At 41.9% G+C, this 26,170-nt stretch overlaps 1 protein-coding gene across 1 annotated transcript in view; it reads left to right on the top strand.

Annotated features, from left to right (window-relative positions):
• The window catches only part of vps50 (VPS50 EARP/GARPII complex subunit), a 113,172-nt gene that overhangs the window by 72,741 nt on the left and 14,261 nt on the right, over positions 1 to 26,170 (top strand). Inside the window, exons 21-23 of the mRNA XM_010891516.5 lie at positions 1,231 to 1,352; positions 5,750 to 5,830; positions 23,401 to 23,555. Coding sequence (XP_010889818.4) covers positions 1,231 to 1,352; positions 5,750 to 5,830; positions 23,401 to 23,555 — 358 coding nt within the window. The remainder of the gene's footprint in view (positions 1 to 1,230; positions 1,353 to 5,749; positions 5,831 to 23,400; positions 23,556 to 26,170) is intronic.

The following is a 26,170-nucleotide window of genomic DNA, read 5'->3' as shown; positions in this document are numbered from 1 at the left end:
CTTCCCTGGCCGTCATTAGGCGGTCGTTATCCCTGACAAACCCCAGTGACCTTTAATTTCAGAAGTGCAATGTCTTACGTCAGCTGTGTGGCCCAGAGGCATTGCTGTCAATTTTATTTGCTTTAATTGGAGAGAACATCCTAAGGTAAACTGAGTTAGTCTAGTTAAGGTTCAGAGCTAGTGAAGATAGATATATATATATTTTTAAGGATGAATTGCACGTAATGCATTCTGAATATTTTGCACAATGAATTTACTGTAGGCCAAATAGATTTTATTGATTTTGTTTAATTTTACAACCACTCATTCTCAAATATATCACCATTTTCTCTGATCGTTCTTCTGGTAGCGCTCTGATGCAGTTTGGCAGGGTTCTAGCATTCTCAGGAAGAGAAAGTGTTGGTCTCAGCAGAAGAAAGGTTGGATGGCTGTTTGTCATTGTTGACTAACTGGCAGCCATGATACCGCCCTGTGTTTCGTGTATATTCATATTATGTTCATACAGTTATAGAATACATGTAAATGCTCCAGTGTCTCGCTAACTTCATAAAATGAAGTCACCCCTGAAAGAAACTGCTCCGTTGTGATTGACAAAAAAAAAATGTTTGGCATTCTGATCACACTGTTTTCAGTCTGGTCACGTACTGTTCCGATCTCCCTGAAGATTTGCATGAAATAGTGAAATTGAAACATTTGTGTCATTCAAAATCCCCCCGAATGTCAATTCGTTTTTTTTCGCTATATTGCTTTTGTACATTTCTGTTAAGAGATACAAAATGCGTCCCTTTTTGTCATTGAATGTGTTGTACAGTATAATAATCTATATAGCTGAATGAAGCTGATTCACAATGATTTACTGCCAACGTTCATGTAAAATAAAGTAAAATCTAAATAATGTTCTTCTCAAGCCTCGAGTAAAGAGACTCAACTTCCTCTCAGATTATTTTAAATGTATACAATAACTGTGCTTCCGACCCAAACTTGACAGGAAAACATTTGACACCAGTTGGCTCATCAGTTATAGTTAATAAGAGCTTAACCTAGGCTCAAATGTTATGATTTTTACTAGCCTGTCCACCTCTTTATTTATAACCTCCCATGCCTCCTCCCATGCCATACCTCCCATGTCGTACAACAGAAAATAACCTTTTAAATAGTCAAGTGAGTCTTTCCTAATAGGAGAACCGTGTGTAATAATCCATCATATTATTTCTAATGTCTTCCTTGCAGGCAAGTACATGCAGATGATGAACATTTTGAAGCCCATATCCTTCGATGTGATCCACTGTGTCTCCCAGTTGTTTGATTATTATCTGTATGCCGTCTACACCTTCTTCGGCCGCAACGATACGGTGAGGAAAAACCACGGTGAACCGTGAAGGGGACCGAGCTGCCGGTTTCCTTTTGTTTCAGACTCTCGGAGAGTCGTCTTAATCCTGCAGTGGTGTTCTAATCGACTTTGTGAATCAATCGGCCGTGAAAACGTTTAGTCGATTTAAATGTCCTCAGACCGTGCGCTAACAGTAGGGACACATGGGGACTAACTGATCTCTGTCATGCATTGGGGTTATCCAGAATATCTTCAGGTTACCCCCCCCCCCCCATCCTGCCCCGGTCCTCAGTTGTTTTTACGAACCCCCAAGGAACCACGGCACGGCCGTTCTGCGAGTGTCAAAACAACCAGGGTGTTGTTATCACGTTAAATGTCCTCCGAGGCTATTCTAGTGGCTAGGGCTTCCGCGGAACAAAGAGATCAGGGTGCCTGGCACTGTGTGTGACTGGTAAACCCTGAGGGAACTTTTAGTGATGTCAACAAAATGGCCGCCGTGTGCCAGAGTGAATGAGGCTCCACTGCTGCCTGAATCATGAGAGGATTTTCCTCAGGACACCCAAGGAGGGATGTGATCAGAGTAGCTACAGGGTCTGTCTGTCTGTATTTCTATCCGTCTGTCTGTATTTCTATCCGTCTGTCTGTATTTCTATCCACTGCACCTGGTCTCTTAATTTTTTCCGGAGCTGTATATATATATATCTGTCTATGTGTATATCTGTCTGCCTACATATATATCTGTCTGGCTGTATATATATATCTGTCTGGCTGTATATCTATCCGCCTGGATGTCTGTCGCCCTGCTTGTCTTGTTCTTTCTTTCTTTTTCTATTTCTCTTTTCCAGTCTGTCTTTCGCTTTCTGTCTCTCTGTCTCTTGTTTGCCTTTCTGCCTGGGTGCCTCTCTCCCCTTTCTGCCTTTCTCTGTTTCTGTCTCTCACGCGTGTCCTTACTCCTCCCTCTCCTCCTGGCTCCATCCCTCTGCCCCATCTTGTTACTTTGCAATGTGGCTCTCATTCAGAGGCAGACACACTCAAATGCTAATGCTTTATGAATATTTACAATGCACCCCTGGAAATTGATATGCACGTATCGACTGTGGCTGTGGACTATGGATGGTTTATTATTACCACCAGCGTCGAGATAAGGTTGATGCATCCCGCCATTCCTGGAGATAATGAGCAGTATTAATATTCTGATAGGTGAAGGCGTCGTTATAAACATGATATTGACTCTGTCGCACGCACGCGCGCTCACTAAGGTGCCTAAGCAGCAGCCGTTCACCCTTTCTTACCCAGAGTTAACAGGATGCCTTTAACCCACTGGGGTGGACGGGGAGGGTGGGGGATGGTGGGGGAGTTTGGGGGGAACAGGCAAGGAGATCTGGAGAATCGCAAATACACTTCACGGCAAAATGAATCACCATCCAGACGATGAAATGCTTTCCCATTGGTCTTGGATCTTCCCCAGAGAGACGGGGAGGGAGGGAGGCTGTTGCAGCGTTATATAGGATCTCTGGAAAGTTTGCAAGGAATCTGAACATCGGTACAGCGTTCTGTTTTTATTGTCCCCTTGACGACCATCTGTCTACCACGCTTAAAGAGGGTGTTATTTGCACAATATGCAAACGTACTCAGCCCTTCCATGTCTCTCCCTCTTCCTCTCTCCCTCTTCGCGCACGCACACACACACACACACACACACACACAGTCATGTCATCCTCTTCAAATTAGTGATTGAAGGACAAACACTCAAACAACTTGTTTTTGTTTGCAATTGTCACGCTTCAATTATCCTCTCCTCCAAAATATAAAAACACACATTTGATTATATCGCTCTTATTTGCCTGCTGTTGCTCTTCCAGTTCTTTGTGTAATTTGCACAATATATACATATATATTTTTTAAATGTGTTTTCTGTTGGCTTTGCTGAGCCTGTCTCAGGGCATGTAGCCCCTTTTTGCAGGGTGTGACTGGTTTTCCTCTCCGTCACCAGTAAAGAATCTTTCCTTCATCACCTGTAATGTGCAACACATATTGATACCCACATCTTTCTCATTCTATTTGTTGGGCTGTCTGTCTCGCTGTCTGTCAATCTCTCTTCATCTATCAATCTCTCTGTCTGTCTGTCTGTCTATCTCTCTGTCTGTCTGTCTATCTCTGTCTGTCTATCTCTCTGTCTGTCTGTCTCTGTCTGTTTATCTCTATCTCTCGCTCTTTCTCTCTCTCTAGCTCTGTATCTGTCTATATATACAGTGGGGAGAACAAGTATTTGATACACTGCCGATTTTGCAGGTTTTCCTACTTAGAAAGCATGTAGAGGTCTGATTTTTATCATAGGTACACTTCAACTGTGAGAGACTGAATCTAAAACAAAAATCCAGAAAATCACATTGTATGATTTTTAAATAATTAATTTGCATTTTATTGCATGACATAAGTATTTGTTCACCTACCAACCAGTAAAAATTCTGGCTCTCACAGACCTGTTAGTTTTTCTTTAAGAAGCCCTCCTGTTCTCCACTCATTACCTGTATTAACTGCACCTGTTTGAACTGGTTACCTGTATAAAAGACACCTGTCCTCACACTCAATCAAATACTTGTTCTCCCCACTTTATATGCATATATATCTCTTTCTCTCTGTCACTCTCTTGGGTTCATCTTTCTTTCTGTCCTTTCTTTCTAATTCTCGTTTGGTGTCATTCTCTCGCCTGGCTGAGGCCTGGTTTCAGTCATAATTTGTGCTAGGAGATTTCCCTGACTATAATAACTGATCAGAAAATACTCCTGGTCACAATTCTACCAGTGTCACAACTCAATTTTGACATTAGGCTTTTGATTCCAAAAACATGACCTTCCTTTTGAATCAACTATTTGACTGGCTGTTGGAAGAATCATTACTGGACATGGTTTGAATACCCTTTACTTAATTAAAAATAAATAAAAAAATTTAAAGAAAGGGAATTGTTAAGAACTGTTATACTGGTGTATATACGGAATATACACTCACCTAAAGGATTATTAGGAACACCATACTAATACTGTATTTAATCCCCTTTAGCCTTCAGAACTGCCTTAATTCTACGTGGCATTGATTCAACATGGTGCTGAAAGCGTTCTTTAGAAATGTTGGCCCATATTGATAGGATAGCATCTTGCAGTTGATTGAGATTTGTGGGATGCACATCCAGGGCATGAAGCTCCCGTTCCACCACATCCCAAAGATGCTCTAAATGCATTGAAGCAACTGCCATGTGATTGGTTGATTAGATAATTGCATTAATGAGAAATTGAACAGGTATTATAGCCAGAAGGCAAAAACTGAAACCACAAAAGACGTTTCCATTGTTAGTAACAGTTTTTCTGTGTCATCTGACCCCCTGAAATGTGTTTTTGGTTGCAGACATTTTTCTATCCTGACCTCCACATTTCCCTCAGTTTCCCTAGAACCTTTTAAGAGGTTTCTTCAAAGAACCATTGGAATAACTTTAGCGAGTAGGCTGTTCATATGGTTCTTTGAGTAACAGTTCTTAACAATTTTATTTAAACATTTTCCATTGAGAAATAATAGGGGTTCTAAAGTATATGTCCAGTAATGATTCTTCCGACAGCCAGCAAAGCTTTTTTAAATGTTATGGCTACATATTCGTTTGGGCAAGGACAGACGGGCTATGTTTAATTGTTTGTGATATTTGCATCCTGACACGGTCGATGAAGGTCACTAGAAATGTGAATGTTTGGTGAACACTGCTGGCCTTTGCCTTGACATTTCTCTCCACCAGTCATACGTGCAAATGAAACAAGCTATTTTAGGCTTCACCGGAAATCTAGGACACAGACATGGACATTATACACCCAAACTATACAGTGGAATTGAACCAATATGTTATTCCATGGGAATGTGAAGGCGGGCCCCTGGTTAATCCATGGGAATGTAAAGGCGGGCCCATGGTTAATCCATGGTAATGTAAAGGCGGGCCCATGGTTAATCCATGGTAATGTAAAGGCGGGCCCCTGGTTAATCCATGGGCCCATGGTTAATCCATGGTAATGTAAAGGCGGGCCCCTGGTTAATCCATGGTAATGTAAAGGCGGGCCCATGGTTAATCCATGGTAATGTAAAGGCGGGCCCATGGTTAATCCATGGTAATGTAAAGGCGGGCCCCTGGTTAATCCATGGTTAGGTAAAGGCAGGCCCCTGGTCAATCCATGGTTATGTAAAGGGGGGGCTCCTGGTTAATCCATGGTTATGGTGATGTATCAATCTGTCGGTCTGTCTGTCTGTCTCTCTGTCTTTCTGTCTGTTTCTCCATTGGTCTCTCTCATGGTTTTACCCATTGGATTTCTGTGCAGTCATACCAGTTTTATGTGTGTGTAACAGAGACAGAGAGAGAATTAAAATGACATTGTGTATCTGCAGTATGAATCATCGGGACTTGGTCTGATCAGCAGTCGACTGAGAACAACGCTGAACCGAATCCAGGAGAGCCTGATCGAAATGGTAGGAGGCAAACACATCTCTCTTCAGCTCCATCTCTTTTGATCTCTTTTTATCTCTATCTCTTTTCCGTTCTTTCTCTACCACTTTTCTACTCCTCCTCCCTCTCTCCCATTTTTTCCCTCTTTCCCCTAATGCAGTGTTTTTTGTCCGTCCCTTTAACTCCCACTGTAAATGCTTCCAAACGTTTCGCCCCGGCTGTGTCATCTGGGATGGGAATGTAGCCGTCGTGGCTGGTCATTCCGTCCAGCCTCCACCCTCATTTACAGTCATTGTACCCAGCAAACCCAGCCCCGCCACTAGGTTGAAGTCATCGCCATAGAAACAGTTGCAATGTAGCAGTGTTTAAGGAAGTCATGAAATGGATCCACTTCTTAGAGTCAGAGTCCGAAATTGTGCCCTATTCTCTATGAAGTGCCCTATTCTCAATGAAGTGCCCTATTCTCAATGAAGTGCCCTATTCTCAATGGAGTGCCCTATTCTCTATGAAGTGCCCTATTCTCTATGAAGCGCACTCTGTAGAAACACGCCCTCCCAATCACCCCCTCTCTGTATTCATCTACTTTTTTGTCTCCATTACTCCTACTGAGCTCCACTTCACACGTGATGAAATGTTATCTAGTCAGTTCAATCCTCAAACGTTTCCGTTGACTCTGCTTTGTTGGAAGTGAAGCGCTGTTCCTATGTCCTGATGCAGCTCATTGTGTCTGATTTGCAATGACCAGGAGACATCAACATAAACCAGAGGTTTTTCAGACACATGGGCTCCACTGCAACGTTAAGCCGTTCTGGGTTTTCTTCCACATTGCACACTTTCTCCCTCTATCTCTTTGTTTGGTTTCCCTCGATCTGTTGAAACGCATCACTGAAGAAGCTTTTACTCTGTTGATGTAGTTCACGTTTGTTTATGGTCAGTGTCCACCTTTAAAGAGGTCTTCTCCATGCTGAACTCTTGTTGTTCCCCAGGGTAACAATTATACACATTTAGGTAGATATATTCTGAGAGGTGTATGTAACTTTCTGGCGGGCTTATGTGGCAGGTTGTCATTTCGCCGTGAGGTCGGTCCTCCTCATCCAGTGCTCCTTATGGAATCAGTTTAGGTAAGATAATGTCATAGAGAGAGACTGAATCAAGCAGATGGACTGAGCTCCCTGGTTGATGGACCAAACACATAAAGTGCTCTAAGGCATTGTGGGACCGGGTTTGCCCCAGCCCATTCTATTTTTTGTATTTCTATGAATTAGCTGAGCACAGAAGAAAGTTAAATGCCAGCTGAGGGACAACCCGACAGTTATGTGAATTCTCATCTTATTAATCGTTGGTTTTATTAATGCACAGCGTCACCCTAACGGGGAAGACATCTGCTGCTGTCCCTTCTGATGGAGGGCCTCGCGATTGATATGAGCATGTGTTCCAGCATAGCTCATTCCTGTGAGGGACTCTTGAGGGGAGCGGCTTGGCAGAAGGTTGGGTGACAGGACGGTTAACAAGAACCTCTGATTGGGAGATCAGGCACATACGGACGAGGTTGGGGGACAGGGCTGAGAGGGGCTGTGAAATGCAGACCTGTGAACAAACACGTCTGATTTTTGGACAGGATGAGCTGCTCTTCTCTGGATGCCAGAGGGACATGAGGCTTTTTACACAGAGGGCGCGAGTGCATAATGATATCACTCCGAATCGAGCCCCGTGTACTTGATTAAGAGCTATTTCAAACATCCTCGCTCCAGCGAGCGGCTGACACTTACACACACTCTAGTGTCGGTCTTCCTCTCTCCCTGTTCCGAATGTGGCAGATTCTTTACTGTCTAAAGTGGCGGTGAAAGCTTTTAGTATTTCTTTGGATATACAAAGTGGGTTTTAGGCTGCGTTTCAAACCTGCTTTTGAAATATTTACATGGTGCGTTAATATTAAACGCGCGCCCAGGCGCCTCTTATTCTGGAAGCCACGCCTTGAAGGGGCGTCACCCTTGTTGTGCGTTTTTATACGTCGCCCGAGACCAATCTGTGACCAATGGAAAAAGTGCCACCATTTGATAAAATGTGGCCCTTAAATCGGGTTAATACATCATTCATCGCTCATTCCCTATCCAAAGAGTTATCGCTCTCTCACTCTGCCCCTCCCAGGCTCTCTCCCCTCTCTAACACGAAAAGATCTCTGCTCCCTCTCCTTCCCTTTGTTTCCTGACCCTAAATCTCTATTAAACACTTGCATCAGTAGTAGCTTTGCGTCTACCCGTACCTCAGTGTGACTTTGTGATGACTGAGAACCAGTGTTGGTGTTCACATAAGCAGTGTACAGTAATTAAAAGAGGTCATGCGGCGCGGTTGTTTGACTAGTATCATGAATTTACAATTTCCCCCCCACCGCGTAATTGCGTTGAAGAAAAACTGAAAGGAAAAAAAAATTGACATTGAGATGATAAACACACTCACACAAAACAGGGGCGTGGTATCTAATTTGTAAACACATTACAAAGTTTAATTACACAGTCAATTTCCATTTCAGGGCCATGTGGTTTTGCTCCTGTTTGCTGGCTTGATTTAAACACACCAATTTCACTCAGATGATATTGAATGCCAATATGAATGACTGTCAGCCTGTAGAGACAACTCAGTTGCTGGGGGCGAGTGAAGTCTGCTCGCTCTCTTTCTCTAGTGCCCTTCTCTGCACACTGCATGTAATCCCGTATTCCTTTGAAACCACATTTGGTGAAATCTTTATGGTCGGTAAACAAGTATGTAAAGAAGCAGTTTTCCAGATTCAGGGTTTGCCCTTGTCTCCGCTGAAAAGCACTTTCAGTTAAGATCTTCAATGGAGTGTGTTGTTCACTCCAAGAGTAGGCTTTATTAATGTCCAAACACTTGGCCCTAGGCTTTCCTAGGACCCCCCCCCCCCCCCACACACACACACACACACAGACACGCACTCCATTTCCTACACTCCCTGTCAATACTGTGGACCAACAAAGAACAACAGGAAAACAATCACATTTCAAAACTCTGACAGTCTGAGAACCAGGCTGTAAATTCATCCCTGCTCTCCCACTGATAATTGCCTTGAAGCCAGTCCCATGCCCTAAACCAGCCTCTGTTCACCTGCTGCAGATGTTATGCCCCACTAGCAAAATCTGGGATGGTGCTAACGCTAGCTGGCAACAGCATTTCAATCTTTTCCCCTTATTCTTTTGCTCTGTGTCTTAATATATCACTGCCTCTCTTTCTCTTGCTCTGTCCGTCAGTATTTTTGTCTCCGCTGTGCCTGTTTGTGTTGGACTGCCAGCCGCGGTGTTGAAATTTGCCATGTGTGATCATGCTACCTGGGTCGTTTACCAAGTGCTGAAATGTGAAACGCGGCGCGAACGCCTATTCTGGTCTGGCTTTGATCACGTTGATGTCATAAACGTCGGCTCAGTTTTTCGTATGTGCTGTTTACCTTGTTTGTTTGTGGTTGCCTGGGGTCTCCACTTTCAAGCAGTGTACATTTCTACCTGATTGTTGAAATGGCCACACACAGATGGAACCTAGTCAGGTACTAAAGACACACCCAATGGGGAATTTCAGCCCAGGACTTGGGTTAACCTGTGTTCAGGAAACCCCTGGGTTTATTTGGAGAGGATTTCCGCCTTTAGCCCGGAGGAGGTTGGGATGTGAGCGTTGGTATTCGGTGTTATGGAGCCGCGTCTGGGGCTGTTTGGTGTCTGTGGACGCTGACAGGAATCCCATCCATCCTTGGTGATTTCCTCTCCGTAGAGACACACCAGAGAGACTTCCCCTGGGCACCAACACTCTGTCAGCTACAGCTCCGATGGCATCTCCAATATCCAGCCCCCACACTAGCTCTTGTGCTCACATACACACACACACACACTATCACACACACACACACACTCTCCTGCACACACACACACACACACCCACACATTCTCAGGACTGCACGCACGCACACATTAAAAGTCTCCCACTGTTTTACTCACACACACTGTCTTTCTCTCACACACACACACACGCGCACACACACACATTATCTCCTTTGCTTGTCAGCTGGCAGGTTAGCGTAGGCATGTGGTTAGGTTGTGGTTCACCACACCTAGTCTTGGCACTGCACAGCTGCACAGCCCAACGCGGCTTTCACGGCTGGACACAGATTAACTCTGGCCGGGCGGTCTCAACCCCCCCCACCCCCCCACCCCCCACCCCCCGTCTGAGACTGAGCTCACCCCCCACCCGGTGGCTGCGTCGTTTTCTATTTAATTATGGCCACCTGGGGGCGTAGTATAGTTTTATGGTGAAACATGACACGGTTTGATGTGGAGTTAGTTTGGCTCAGGATCTGGTCCTGAGGAGATCACCTCAGGAGGGTGTGAATGTGAATAATGATGAGGCGGTGCATAATAAACAATATGACAAGTAGTAGATACTAAATAGCGAAGTACCCTGTATACTGTCCGTCTGCAGTATGTATTTATATACAGGCAAATGAGACTTCTCTCTCTCCTTTCTGTGTCTGTTTCTTTAAATTAGGAGTTTAGAGTGTTGCCAGTCTGTCACCCGTGATGGCCCTGCACCAGGTCACAGACACACAGCAGCCTGACAATGGCCTTCTAATCCTCCAGGACCCGTGACTGGGTGTCTCTGAGAGAACGCTGGCCTGATGGAAATGACAGCGCTAATTCCATTCGACGTGCCTCTAATGAGAAGTGCATTATCAATATTTCCCGCTGGATGAAAGAATGAGGGACAGTAATTGCCGAGGGCGACCGGGCGGCTTCTCACAGTTTAAATTCTCTTTGGGCTGAAAGGAGAATCGTTTTAGGCTCTTGGAAGATCATTTGAGTCACTAATACATCAGATTTCTCACTGAAACTAAACGTCCGTCTCGAGGTGTTTTGAAGCCTTAAAGGTTCTTCAGTCATATATTTTGAATGGGGGTTGCGAATTTACTTCTTATGCTCCCAGGCTTTCTAAGAAACGTATTATTACCGGTTTTGAGAACACTGTTTCCCCGTAATAAGTTTCAAGAAAAGAGGTTGATTGAGCCCAACAATAACACAGTCATTGTCTTCGGCCCAGCCGGTTCAGAGAGCGGTTCTGAAGAACAACACGTAGGCAGGCTTACCGTCGAGCCAAGACCACGACTCAGGGCCTGGTTTGCCGACAGTTTGTTGAGTTGCATGGGTGAAACTACAGATGATCAAATTATGCTCATGGGAGCATTCCCAAGGCCAAAGTAATCCGTGTCGTTGGGTGGGTCTGGTTCGGGGTGTATTTCAACACGCGCTGCGGTACGATTTGAGGGAAACAAAACCGAGGAAATGTTGGTGTTATGCAGACGACACCGCAGGTATGTCCTGTGAAAGTGCGGGCGGTGCCTACAGCAATACCGAGCTAATTGATTGTCATAAAGAAAGCCAACATAGATAAGCTGTGAGCGCGGAGACCTCCTTGCACTGTAAATCTTCAGGCTTGAGTTCAAGTAAAGCCATGCTAATCCATTTAAGTTTGTCAACATGCAATAGAGAGCAATCATTCTCCTTGGGGTCTGCTCGCTATGGAGCACTCTGATTGTCACTCTTGTTGAAGTGGTGGCTGCAGTTGAAGCTCAAGATATTTTATGATTCATTCAAATGAAAAAATAAGACCAACAGGAAACACTCCAAAAGAGAAAACAAAAGAAAATACCATTTACCCTCCGGCTCCAGGATCAGAGTTCCTTTTGTTTTGTTTTTTACGAAATGTTGATGTTGGAGCTCAGGTAATGTGTTCAGAGCCTGAACAGAAAGTCTGGGTCAAATGGAGTCCCAAGGACATTATTGAAGGCACTATACACTTGGGTCCTCGTCCTAGGTTTGTCATAGCTACAGGTTGATTTGAGCTTCTCTTTTCGTATTGCTCTAAAAGTGGAGTTGGGTTTTTTCAGTCATGGGTTAATTTATTTCTAAAGAAGTTTGGCATGTGTGTCATCTCATTTATATTCCTGTGAAAAATAGAATGTCAGGCCTCAACAGGATGTCGTCTTAACAACACCTCTGTCTCACAGGGGTTGGAATTCCTAAGCCAAATAAATCATTGAATTCAATTCACTCAAAATTGGGTTTTGGGCACCTAAGAGAGTTTTTACAATGCAATGGTTTTATTTCATAGAACAAGGCCAAATGTCCATCAGATACATTTGTTTGTCTAAGTGGGTGAAAATGTCAGTTGTCATGTGTCACTTTTCAAGGTATCTACCAGATAATCTGAGTCCTAAAGAAAGACTTACTCCCCATGGGGATTGAAGTGGATTGAGGGGTGACACAGGAAGTTTGATTCCAGAGGTTCCTGCTCCATTTATAGACTTTTAAAAGGCATGTGTAGATTTTTCTTTTGCAGATGCCAGTTTGGTTCTGTACTTAGTAAAAGAATGGAAGAAAGCTAGCACTGTGAAATCTCATCAACACAGTTTGGTTTTGTATTTAGCTGGGAAGGAAGAGGCAGATTGACTGGAAAGAACTGCTGCAAAATCCTAAAAGATTATTGCCTGGTTAAGATCAAAAGATTGTTCTGGGAAATATAACGTTGCCGTGACAACCAATGCAATTTCAAGCACGTGCCTTAGGTCGCTGACACAAGCTCTAATCTGTACATAATCAAGAGCAAGTCATCGTTATCCAGCGGAGCAGAACAACACTATCTCCCAGTGCGCTATCTTCACTCCTGACACCTCAACCCTTTCTCAGTAGGGACTCTTCTAGAACATGTAGATGTCCTGATTACAAGACTTTGAACTTTGTGTGAATGGACGATCAACATCTGAATGTCTGAGCTCCCTAAAATTGGAAGAAGTCTGCATTGGCAGCTAGATGTCTGTTCCGATTGTTCCCAGGGCAGTCACTCATCTTGTTTTTGTTTTCTCCAGGGCTTGATTTTTTTTCCTTCTAATTATCAAGTGCAGCTACATGAACTCCCCCTGTGCTTTCATGATACAAAACAATACCACATATATTATCCATTTGGTGCCATGGTTTGAAGCCCTGAAGTTGTCATGGTGCTACATAACTGGTGTTAAAGAAATATTTGGGCTCCGGAAATGCATATGCCAGTCTTTGAATTTTATATGACCAGGATTCTGTGGAAAGACATTTAAGCTTTGCCTTTGATTGAACATTTTTAAATATAACTGGATACCTGTCCAAATACAGCTATGGAAAAAAAAAGTTGAAAAGGAAGGTTTTGAGTGAGGAACAGGAGGGTTGAAATTAAGAGACCACTGCAAATTGAACGCTTCTGTTCCTCACTCAAAACTTTCCTTTTCAGCTTTTTTTGTAACGGAAAGTAAAATGTACAGTGGTTTCTTAATTTTTTCCAGTGCTGTATATTGGTCGGATACTGTCTGCATATTTCAAGGCTGATATCATATTTTATCTCAGGGATGGTCAATCATTTTGACACAAGGATCACATTGGAATTTTATAGATCAGTGGAATGCTGTGCAGATTTATCTTTGAACTGGTTTCCTCATCAAAAAAAGATTGCTTGCTAGAAAAAAATGTCTGTCCGTTTTAAATGGTGGTTTATTAACTTGCTACAAGGTTGTGTATTAGGCCTAATTGTTGTTCAGAAAGAAATATTTTTCTGTGGAAGACAACTGTTGGACTTTTATTTTGAAGCACTGTTTTGGTGACTGGAGAAATAAGTATGTAATATCAGTTAATATCAGCTAGCTGATCTGTTTTACTCATCACATCATGTAAAATACGTCAAGATTCTTGATGTCAATTATGGTTTAGACAATAGAACAAGATTATTCCCAGGGAATAAATATGTCTGTGTGCTCATATCTTATTTATGAAGGGAAAGCTTTTCCTGAAAAAAAGTTCCTTCATTATCTCCTTATCACTGTTATGAATCAAAAACCTAGGAATCTTCTGTCAATAGTGTTCATTGTATCCCTTTTTAGGCCTTTTTAGAGGAAGGGGAACATATGGGGTACTGTATTTCGGTAAGGAGGAAGATATTTGACACACAAGTGAGGGTGCACAGGGGTGCGTTAACCACTCCGAGGGCTTGGGGGTTATACCGCGTATGTTATTCAGGCTATTATTTTGAATTATTGGTCTACAGATAAAGAAATGTGAGTGTCGAAGGGATTTGCAAATGTTTTTGGTTATGCTGCATTGTTGTGTGTTGGGGTATTGCCTCGAGGCCTGGACATGATTACCGTTTCCTCCTCTTTCCGTTGTTGTTTCATTTCTGTGTTCTCAATGTGTCCATTTTCTTTGGTGTTGGCTTATGCCTTTGAAAACAGGAGCTCAACATTTGCTTTCAAGACCTGCCCTACATTATATATATGGATGTTTTTCTTAATGAAGCATTTCAAAAAGCAAATTACACTTTGGTATTAATTAAGAAATGGCAGGTTGCGAGGACGAGCCCATTTATGAAATTATGGTATATGAAGGGACGTAACCGTTACAATGTTGACAAAGAATAATCTTTTTAACAAGATGGTTAATTAAATTATGACAGAACAATTTACTTCTTATTGAAGACATATGAGTCCAGACGGGAAAACATGTTGAGTGAACAGGAAACTGGAGCTAGTCAGCAAACTGACACTACATACCTGCTTAAAAGGATCAGTCGATTAAAGCCTCAGAAGTATTTTATTTCTCCTTTCAATTAAAACAATTTGTAAAGCCTGAGCCCACCTCTGGATAATAGCAAGGACTTTTTGAAGGTTGGAGAGAGACAGCTATGTAGCACTTTGAATATATGACAGTCAAAAATACACATTTCAACTGTTTTGCTCATTTAGCTCTACTGTCAGAACTAAATAGCCCAAAACTGCATAAGCATTTAATGAACCGTAAATTGAGCAAGTAATTTCAATTACTCCATAATATTGGCCACAATGTTTTTAGGCATGAATGTAAAAGGAAACTGTACTTAACTATTATCGGTTTTGATTCCTTTTTTCGTCATTGATTCTTTTTTTTCGTGTCAAAAATTTGCACCATTCTGATTTAGGAATTGCTTAGTCACCTACCAAAAGTTTTAGTCACAAAAACATTTTCACAAGATTGAGGGACTAAACTGAATGTCTCAAATAGAAGACATTCTATTGGAGACTTGTTACGTCCAATAGGAACTTCCTGGAAGTTTAAAGCTCAAATCCAAATTTATATTTCCATTAAATCATATGGACGTAACGAGTCAACTTGCTGGAAGTTTAAAGCCCAAATCCAAATGGATATTTCCATTAAATCATATGGACGTAACAAGTCAACTTCCTGAAAGTTTAAATCCCAAATCCAAATGGATATTTCCATTAAATCATATGGACGTAACGAGTCAACTTCCTGGAAGTTTAAAGCCCAAATCCAAATGGATATTTCCATTAAATCATATGGACGTAACAAGTCAACTTCCTGGAAGTTTAAAGCCCAAATCCAAATGGATATTTCCATTAAATCATATGGACGTAACAAGTCAACTTCCTGGGCATTTTCCACGAGGGTGCACAGTAGGGCAGATACGAAAAACTGTACGACCTTAACTGAATGTCTCAAATAGAAGACATTCTATTGGAGACTTGTTACGTCCAATAGGAACTTCCTGGAAGTTTAAAGCTCAAATCCAAATTTATATTTCCATTAAATCATATGGACGTAACGAGTCAACTTGCTGGAAGTTTAAAGCCCAAATCCAAATGGATATTTCCATTAAATCATATGGACGTAACAAGTCAACTTCCTGGAAGTTTAAAGCCCAAATCCAAATGGATATTTCCATTAAATCATATGGACGTAACAAGTCAACTTCCTGGAAGTTTAAAGCCCAAATCCAAATGGATATTTCCATTAAATCATATGGACGTAACAAGTCAACTTCCTGGAAGTTTAAAGCCCAAATCCAAATGGATATTTCCATTAAATCATATGGACGTAACAAGTCAACTTCCTGGGCATTTTCCACGAGGGTGCACAGTAGGGCAGATACGAAAAACTGTACGACCTTAACTGAAATGTTGGAGTAATATGGATATAACATCCCAGGGAAGGAACACTGCAATACTTCATGAGCTGTACTGGCTACACAGTAAAAACACACTGTTGTATTTCTATTTGTAACAGCGGATGTCGTTTACTCAACTGGAATAATTCTGACTATGAAAACAATTCTTTTTTTTTAATGAAAAACTGAAATGAAAAACATTCACTGAAAGTAAAAATCTGAGCAGTGAGGAAAACAGGAGAGTAGTGATTTAGCATGTTGAATGGATATAGACTGTGCCAATGTGTTAATGCTTGCAAAACCCTTTGAATTTATTCCATTATGCCACAGACATGATTTCTCAAAACTGAGCGCAGCATCCAAGAGGGGAAAAAGATTCAATTAAGTGAAGAACAAAAAACATTGAGAAGCCCTTTGGCTGAATTCTATAAAACATCCCAAAACTGAGTCAGTAACAGCATTAAGGAGAATCCAATCTACAGTAATAGCATATCTTCTGAAAAAAATGAATCAGTCACCAAAAGAGACATAAATGTACAGCTCATGAGGGCTGCTTCCTCGAGGGGGGGCACATTTTTCAGTTTCTTCTGAACTTCGTGGAGTGTTGTAAAGGTCAATCTGGGACTGCTGCTTTCATTTTTTTGATTATTCAATCTCTCGCTTTCTAGGTAAATCTCTTATTGACCCCTTTTCAATTAAGACTTTTCCTTTCATGAAAAACAGGATAGGATGTTGCAGAAAATCAGTTTATAAAGTGTGGTTATGAATTCCCACAGCATTCACTGGCAAAACATCATGCAGGGTGACAACAAGAGCATTAAGGAGACAGGAAATGGAAATGAATGGGTGACCCTGTGGACTGACTCTAATATACTACTGTGATACCGTGCCTCTGTTCTGACATGGCCACTCACAGGCCTACAGACAGACAGACAGACAGTCAGGCAGACAGTCAGTCAAGCAGGCAGACAATCAGGCAGAATGGAGCATCAAAGCAATCCACGTTAAAAGAAAATAGCTAAATCACATGGGGAGGAAAGTGTGCTCATGGATCACCTTAAAACAGTCACACAACGTCGTCAACCAACTGAAGAGATCTCAATTAGACAAACATTATAGTCCGATCACATGTCAGACAGAGACCACCAAGCTCTTCAATTAAATGTTTAGTCATTTAACTCCAGAGCAATTTACTCCATTGAGCTGATACATTTAGGACACCAATATGCAACTGTAGTGATTTGGCACCAACACTGCGACTCTTTTGACCAACTTCTAATTGGAAGCTGGAGATGATTGGACTGCGTTGCGTGAAGGTCACTTGACAATTTAACCAAGACGCCAGCACACAACAGTCCACAAAAGCAACCGGTCTCGCTTCCAGACGTTTAACTTCCAAGGCAAGCCTCCAGTGGGAAGCCATTTTGCCGCAGAGCTGACAAAGCACAACAACGCGTTTGATGGATCTTGGGTGTTTGTGATCAGATTATATCACCGGCTTCCGGTAATCCAGAAGTGATGTTACCCACGGGGTATGAAAGTAGCTTATGGAGCATGTTCAAATGCATCATGGGAACTGGTGCAGTGGACTCAATGTGCCTCACAAACATGACTGATTGGTTTTGCCGCGCTTCATTACATTACGGAGCACTGCAGAGGGGAAATGTCTAGCAAGCAGTTCGCAGTGTCTTTCACACCCTATGATAGTGCGCTTGTGACAAAAAAGTACATTATTTTATTTAACTCAACTGTAACACGCCACGAGAATAAGATAATTAAAATAAATGCTGAGTCACCCTGGGAACCAGTTTGTTCCAGGTCTAACCAACGAAATCAATACCTCATGTAAAAGACGGCCTCCCTTTCACTACAGAAACTCACACTTCCTCAATTGCATTTCGTTTTGAATGAACAGAAAGCAAAGTACTCCTGAGCAGTTTATCATATATATAAAAGGGAGGATTGGAGGAGAGAAAATATATAACAAATGTGATTTGGAACACGTAACACTTTAATTACAGACTGGATGACTGGCTGTCCCTGTCCTTGTCCATCTGGTCATACTTTTGACCTAGTCTAGAATCAAATAGACTCTGGATTTAGCCCAGAGAAGTGTATTTATTATTCCAATTGGACTCTTAATATCTCACCTGGCACAGCCAGAAGAGGACTGTTCACCCCTCTGAGCCTGGGTCCTCTCTAGGTTTCTTCCTAAAATTCGGCCTTCTTAGGGAGTTTTTCCTAACCACTGAAATCCAACACTACTGTTGTTTGCTCCTTGGGGTTTAAGGCCGGGTGTCTCTGTAAAGCACTTTGTGACAACTGCTGTTGTAAAAAGGGCTTTATAAATACATTTGATTGATTGATTGATTTATTAAGAAAGTAAAATGTAAATGATGTTAAGATGTTAAGTATTTTCCCGGTCTTTCACTGGGAAAATACACTTGCACTGACATTATGGGCTTTGAACTGCACCGATTTCATAGCAAGAGAACATGAACATAAAAATAAAGTCAAAGTAGCCCAAATCCAAATGGATATTTCCATTAAATCATATGGACGTAACAAGTCAACTTCCTGGAAGTTACGTCCATATGATTTAATGGAAATATCCATTTGGATTTGGGCTTTAAACTTCCAGGAAGTTGACTTGTTACGTCCATATGATTTAATGGAAATATCCATTTGTATTTGGGCTTTAAACTTCTTTGCAGCCAATAAACACATGTCACTCGACACCACTAATTGTCAAGTGAGATGAAAGCCGTGACTCCTTCAGACAAAAATAGCCTTTTTTGGACATCTCTCAAACAGGAGGGTAATGGAAACTACTACTCTGGATAAGCATCTCCCCGAATATCAGAATCCAGCTGTACCATTTAAACAAGTAAACTCAAAGATTTCTGTCTTTATAAGCTATTGGCTCATTCTTTTTTCTGGCAAGAGAAAGCCTGATGCGCAGACACTAAAGGAATGGGGAGAATGTCTCTGATGTCAGTGGTGGAAAAGTGGCTCCCTAACAACGGCATCATGCCATATTATCTGGTGTGTGGTGGCGTAGAATCTACAGTTCGATCTTTCTTCAGTACCGTACGAGATTCTTCCTTTCACGTTGCAGTGCTACTGGTAGTTGAGAAGTGCTTCAGTCCTCTCTCAGACCTAAGTGTTGTTTAAGGTGAAAATATGACCCCTACAAACATACGCCTGAGTGCTAATATGGCGCGTCCACTTCATACCGTTGTATATTCTGAATCATGGCATTGATCGGATCATATACTGATATACCATTTTACTGTGCCATTATACATGTTACTGTACCTTTATACCATGGTATAGAATATTCTGGTAAATGGTACCTTTTTTGAAGTGGATTGATCTAAAGGGCTAACAATTCTAAAAACTGGTGTCTATTTAGGGGCCAGTAACCTGTTGCTAATTCATCTCTTTAATCTCATTACCGTTTTGCAGATATAAAACAAGAAACTTGCAGTTGACACATCTGATTTGTACGCCTCCAAATCCTTTTAATGTGAACTGTTTTCTCGGGATTGATTTAATGTTCGGTGCGCTGCTGTGTCGTCGTTGTAAGTTAATGTTAATGTTGAACCGGTTCCGACGGGAACCGGTAGTGGTTATGTTAATGCTGTTTCATCCAATTAACTTGTGTGTGTTGTTTTGAGCATTTAATAGTAAATTGTTACTAATACATTTGAATGAGTCGGTGGCTGTGTGAGTTACAGTCGCCTAAACGTCAAACCGTTACCGTAGTTGCTCCATGGAGGGTGATTCTGAAACATGTCACGTGAAAAACCAGACACAATTGTCTCTACAAGCCAGAATGTTGAATACAATTGATTTAAATGTTTTTTTACTGGTTGCCTGTCATGTTTTGTCCAGCAAGAAGTGGATATTAATTTTCACAGCACGTCCTGTTAAACTGACATTTCAGGGCGCTTTTGCATAACGCTCTCTCAGCATGCATTTCTAGATTATATTTTCTAAATTCTGACTTGATGCGTGAGCTGTGCGATATGTACATGTAAGCAATTATCTGAATGGAACCTACAAACTAAGTTCCCCATCCAATCAGCGGGAGGGATGGGAGATTTGTTTTGCTCTGCCATTTTTTTAAGGTTTGGATTAATAGCTTTACAATTTAGTTTGTATTGTACCTCAGATGGCAAGCTCAGTGGAGAACAGGTACCCAAGAAGTGTATTCGACTTTCTGACATGGATTTTCATGAAGTGGCTGTAGATGTTAGAGGCAAGATTGTGCATATTTTAAGGCTTTAATGGTTTTGTTGCTGTAAAAATATAACAACACTAGGCTTTTGAATTTTTTATTCATGGGTTACAGTGTGAATCCAAGAGCTTATCACCATTAGCTTGGAAAGCACACTGCTCAGAATAGTCTCGGCTGAGATTTTTATTTTATTTTTGTTCTACAAATGGTGGATAAAGATTTTGGACGGAGGTTTGGGGTCGTTGTCAGTTCCTAAATTACTTTTACTTTAGTGCATCTTGTATCGTGAGTCACGTTCAGGTTCTGAATAGTGGAGGGCTAATGGGTTTTCTGGATAACCTCCACCAGTGCAGAATGTTAATCATGTTTGTGCTTCAGAAACGGCCTGTAATGTAGTTCCCTGTGTATCGTTTTGTGGATTTAGTCCAGAGAGGTATTGCTTAACCAAATTGCTTTCTTGCATAGTCTAATACAGGGGTTGGCAACAGTGATTTAAATAATATGTTGATGATTAAAATATATTCACATTCTGGAATGATCGTAATGTGTTAATGTTTGTTATTACTGTTTATTTCATCTTTTTCAGCTTAGTACTTGTTTAATTTAAGTGTACCTATTATAATAATTATGTTTTGGCACCACCTGTGGCAGATCTTTGGGTGTATCTGTTGTCATGGGTGGAATTATGGAACATGAGCATCCAAAGACATTATCATACTGGTATTTTGGACTTCAGTGAAGGTTTCTGTTGTAACCCTAAGTGAAATTTGCCAGTGACCAAAACATGTTACCATCGTGTTTTCCAGGAAATACATGGGTTAAAGGTTTTAGGACCTATTGTTTTGTCTATGGGTGGCTGTCATTAAGTTTATCCAGATCTGCAATCAGTTTCCCCGCCCACAATCCTGTATTCTTAATTTTTTTAAATACAAAACCAAGGTCTGCTTCAAGGTGCAAATAGATTGTTTCTTTTTGATTTTTGTGCTTGGTTGTGGTGAATAGTTTTTTTGGGTGAAGATGGGTTAGTCAGAAACAGCTGATATTTTAGTCTGTTAAGCCCAATGACAAGAACAGCACCTTTGGTTATCTCGTACAGTCGTTACCTGACAAAGCCCAAAGTTTTAGTTCTTCCCTGTTTTGGTGACCCTTCCTTTTAACTAGTTTGGCAAAGGATTTTAGTTTCCCCTTATCCTGGGAGCGTTGATGATGGTTGACTTTAAGGAAAAATATCAGATTTGCAACTTTCAGTGTATCTCACAGACCTTTCAAAAACCCCACAGGTTTCATAGTCAACATTCGTTTAAACTATTTGTTTTAATTCATTAAATTCAAATTGCTACTGAAAGCTTTTCTTATAGACCATACGGGAACAATTATTCACCAGGCTGGGGGTAAGATAATTATAACAACAGAAAATAACGTATCAGGCACTTTTCTGTAACAAGTTATTTGAATCAGGACATGGCAGGGTCTCTTGTTGTCTTATCAAATAAGTCATTTATCTAGTGTTGCTGCCGCTAGTCTTTGGTGATGTGTGGTGCCATGATCGACCAACACACAGAGCATTTGACTTGATTTAGTCCACCATGATGGTATGTTGCTGTAATGATTTCAAATCCCATTCGAGGGAATATAATTTAGAAGGAGAACAGTTCAGAAAACCCTCCACTGCTGATCCTCGAGTTTATATCGTAGGCTGTAAGCCCTAACCGAAGTGCTTTGGTCACGCATTTGTGAAAGTGAAATGTAGACTGCACTAAAGTTCCATGTACGTTTCTAGAAATACAACAGCAACATCTGGTGTGAATGGTTGCTAAAGTAGGTTGCTTTATATCAACAGCATGTTTGACAAAGCCTAGGTTTGTTGTCAGAACGTATAGGCCAACATTAGGCCCTAAGGAAACACTAAATCACAATAATTGTCTAACCTAGTCAACGCAATGTTGTGACATCTAATTCAGCTAAGGAAAGCTAGGCAACAGGGTATGGACAGCCAAAAGTCATCCTACATGTGGGTGGGGAAATGTCCTTTCAGTTACCTGTTTTCTGTAATGTGATTATTATTCAAAACACAAATTTTACTAGTAGCAGGTGAACCTTGAAGTCTATGCCATGAAAAGACCATAGCTGATCAATCATATGAATGCATTTTAAGCACAGAGGATCGTAAAGTGCCACATATAGCTAATCTTTAACCACTTAGTAATCAAAGTTAAAGGTTTATTGTAAAAATAAAAATAAATTCTCTGTGCCAATGCTTTTCCTATTTTTGGTTGTAGCAGTATATGTAAAAAGGCGTCCAAAATCACACCACAAGTGTTGGAACCTTTCAGGAAGTGGGTATCTGTAACTGTACATTAGTTATCCTGACAAACGTTGTGTGGTGGTGTAGTTGATCAATGGACTTGGTAAAGCTGCTTTAGTGAGATGATGTTGGGTACCATTACACTACGTAGACAATTTTAATTGGCTGATAAGGATTGAGTTACTGGATGTAATTATCAGCTCAGCTGGTCAGTGCCTAGCATCATGGTTTATTTAGCCATCTTGGTCTGTGAAAAAATCTGGTACCTAGAAATTTCAGACCAGTGTTTTTAGAAAAATACTTTAGCAAGTATTTTCACAGTTTTTATTTTAATTAAATATTTTGTAAAGGTGATTGTTTTGCTAATCCATTGTCTATGAAATAGCACAATTTTTACTTCTGTCTTACTATTAAGGCTTACTACAACGTTACTACTGTGTGTTAAGCCAGCAAATGTGTTTGTCTATCCTGACCCAAGAGATGAGTTGCATCTAAAGATCAGAGTATGTGTCCCAAATAGAACCCTATTCCTATACTGCACTTAACCAGAGTCGTTCCTCGGTCGAAAGCAGTGCACTCAATAGAAAATGGGATTACGATAGCAATCGTACAGATATTTAGATGCAAACACCGCGTCACACTGCTCTGGCGCCCTGTTTGAGCTCTGGGTGGTACAGCCAACGCTTGTCTCTGGCTGGTATTGTTTGCAGTTACAGTTCAATGCTCCGGCTTTAAAAGTTGGACCCTGGGGCAATGTATGTTGTGCTTTTAGCCTGTTATTTCAAAGAGTTCATCCGAAGACTATATACAGTATGTCTCCATGGTCTGTTAGCCTGTCTTTCTCTTTTTTCTTTCTTTCTTTTTCTTTCTTTCTCTGTCTCTTAGTTGATGTTGTTTCAACGCTAACCAGTCTCTCCCTCTTTCCACCTCTACCTCTCTATCTTTTTGTCTGAAACTTATTCCCTCTCTATATATTTGTTTTGTCTGTCAGGGCCAACTATTGTCTTGTCTCTGCCCGTTTGTTACAGGAGCCTACGGGCGAAGGGGGCTCCAGTGTCCATGGCGGTCCAGGGGAGGACAGGAAGGAGAAGGTGCCCAGCCCTCATCTCAGCCAGCTGGTGGACCTAACAGCCAGCGGAACCCTCTTTGGCCTGGCTCAGAGGGTTGTCGCCACCGAGTCACTGTAAGAAACCTTTCTTTTCTAAATGCCTTTGTGTTCTCTTATATATATCAGTCATTTCTCTTTCTTCCTTCAGGAACTCTTTTGAAATCCTGTTTTAATGCCAGTGTATGGTCCTTCAACGGGTTTTGTTTTAATGCGCGCAATCTCTTTCGGTTATGCACTAGAGTCAACACGTTAGTTAGACAGCATGTGTTTGACCCGGGTTGAAGAGCTTGTTTTCAAAAGCTGGCAAAGTGCTTCAGCTGGAACATGACAAGCTGAGAGAGCAACACCTGCTTGTTTTCTCACCACTTAATGAGTTAATAGTAGCATGCAATTTTTTGCTTTTTCCCTATTTGCTTTTTCTCCCCATCCTAAATTTGGTGTGGGATAACATCTTGTCTTGCCTATTTTCAGGGTACAATTTTGTGGGTAATTTCAGAACGCACTTTCCCCTGTCTCTCTGACAACCTTCGTAAATTCCCCCCAGAATGTCAGTTTGTTTGTTCGACGAGAGCACTGTAGTTAGTTATCAGGGACAGTTCCACATGTTGCAGGGTTTTACTATATCAATTCTTATTTCAGAAAAGCACAGAAATGTCCACACCACAGTAGCCTACACATAATTGGGAAGGTGCTCTCAAATTGCACCACACATCAGTTTATGGATACAGAGTAGAGACAGAACATGTTGGGGGCGTTGGTGCGACGCTGATATGTGGGGTTTGGGCACGTTTGCACCATAGGCGTAATTTTGCAAGGCCACTTTGAAGCAAGGCAAACATGCCACTTGAAGGGGGGAAAACATGCAGGTTATGAGCAATTACTTTTTAAATCCGTATTTTCTAAATGTTGACCGTACTGTCACTGTGAGGTGGGTGATGTGAGGCCCCTAATAACCAGTGGCACTGCCCTTAGTCTCTGACCATTTCTAAGAACCAATGCGTTGACCTAGAGTATGTCAGCAGAATCAAGCATTTAAATATTTCGTTAATTATCTCCAAGTAACTTTACAGTTGGCTGGCTGTTTTTTTCAGACCTCCTATTTTCGTCTGGATTTGCGTAATCTATAAGTGAAATCACTTTCATACCTCAGATGGCCACAAAATTCCAGGTTTTGAAGTGAATGATTACAATGGAACCGACTGACACAGACGTGACACGGTACACCATGTCTGGGGACCCTGTTGGTCTCGACTGCGCCACATTTAAAACCAGTGGGCAAAAATCACAGAATGAATCTTATGAATCTCGTTATGTGGGTCCCTCTTCAACCCCCCTGCCTCTCCTACCGCTGGACAAGGGCTCTAAAGCTGACTGCTGTCATCAGCCAATCACTATTCCACATCAGTCAATCGAGGGCGTATCCAGACTGCACCCCGCCACCCTGGGGGTGTTCCTTTCATCAAGCGGTGTGACGCAGGAGACACTTTCGGTCCCCTCCCATGGGTGCAGTGTATGGGATGTAGGGTGCCACCGGGATGCTCTCTGATCCTGGATATGCTGCTGGTGCAGGAAGGCGGGCTGTTAAATCACTTCTTTATACCTAAATTGAGTTTGTGGATATTACTCTGGTCAATTTGCATTTTGCTGTTGTTTGCAGTTCGGCACTGTTAGTCTCTGCCCTTTTTTCATTCAAAATATATTTTCCAGCATTTCTTTATTGTACGAGATGTTGGGGGATAAATATTGAAGAGTTATTTTTTTCTCTTCTCCTAAAACAGCCGTTGGCTGGATTCTTACCCATGCTGCAGCAGTACATGTTCAGACTCCTGCACAATACTTTGAGAATAGCAGAGTGCCGGCTTGGGCAGGTCGAAATGACCAGTGTGCATTAGGCTAATGCCAAAACAGAACCCAGCTTCTCTCTCTCGTTCCCTCCCTCCCGCTTTCTCTCCAGCTCTCTCTCGGTCTCTCCATCATTCCCATGCCTCGTACACACTCGCACGCAAAACGTGCACGTTTCCCCCGTGTGCCTACTTAAAGCCTAATAATAGCTCCGGCTGAGCCCTGACTTGAGTTGTTCCTCAGTCGGAGGTTTCTTGTACGAAGGCGCTCACGGAATCCGGTATGCCAGCACCTGCCACCTCATCCGCCTCCAGATCACGGCGAGCATGTCCATACACTGGGAAAAGAATGAAAAAGTTTCCGTAGAACTTTACCTGGTCGAGAAGGATACCACTCAACAAAGGGGGAGGGGGGGGTCAGGCATCCATCCGTCCACCCCAGTGCCTGTGCATAATTCCGTGTATAATAAAAGCCTTTTTTAATGTACTGCACTGGAGCAGTGCAAGGTCTGGACACCACCTAAGACCTCCAACAAAGCGCCCAAACATGCTCAGCATACAGCACTGCGACTTTAATGTGGCCATTACTGGCTGTTAGGCTTCTGAAAGGGCTACCGTACCTGTGACACCTCATTCCCTGTTTTAATGGAATAATCAATGAGGGCTTGCCGCCTCTGGGCACAGATCAAGATTATAGGCATTGAGGAATAATGGAAAGAGCTTTCTCTATTGTCCTAATTCCGTATTTATATTAGCATAACCCTGTAAAATGTGCTTGGCCCCCCGACGGCTTAGCAGCGTTCCTCAACCCTGCCGTAAACATATGATTTTATGTTCGCGGTGGCAAGT

This window comes from Esox lucius, chromosome 10, assembly GCF_011004845.1.
Source record: "Esox lucius isolate fEsoLuc1 chromosome 10, fEsoLuc1.pri, whole genome shotgun sequence".
In the NCBI taxonomy this organism is placed as follows: Eukaryota; Metazoa; Chordata; class Actinopteri; order Esociformes; family Esocidae; genus Esox; species Esox lucius.
The sequence above is the reverse complement of the archived record's forward strand: the minus strand, read 5'-3'. Positions and strand labels throughout refer to the sequence as shown.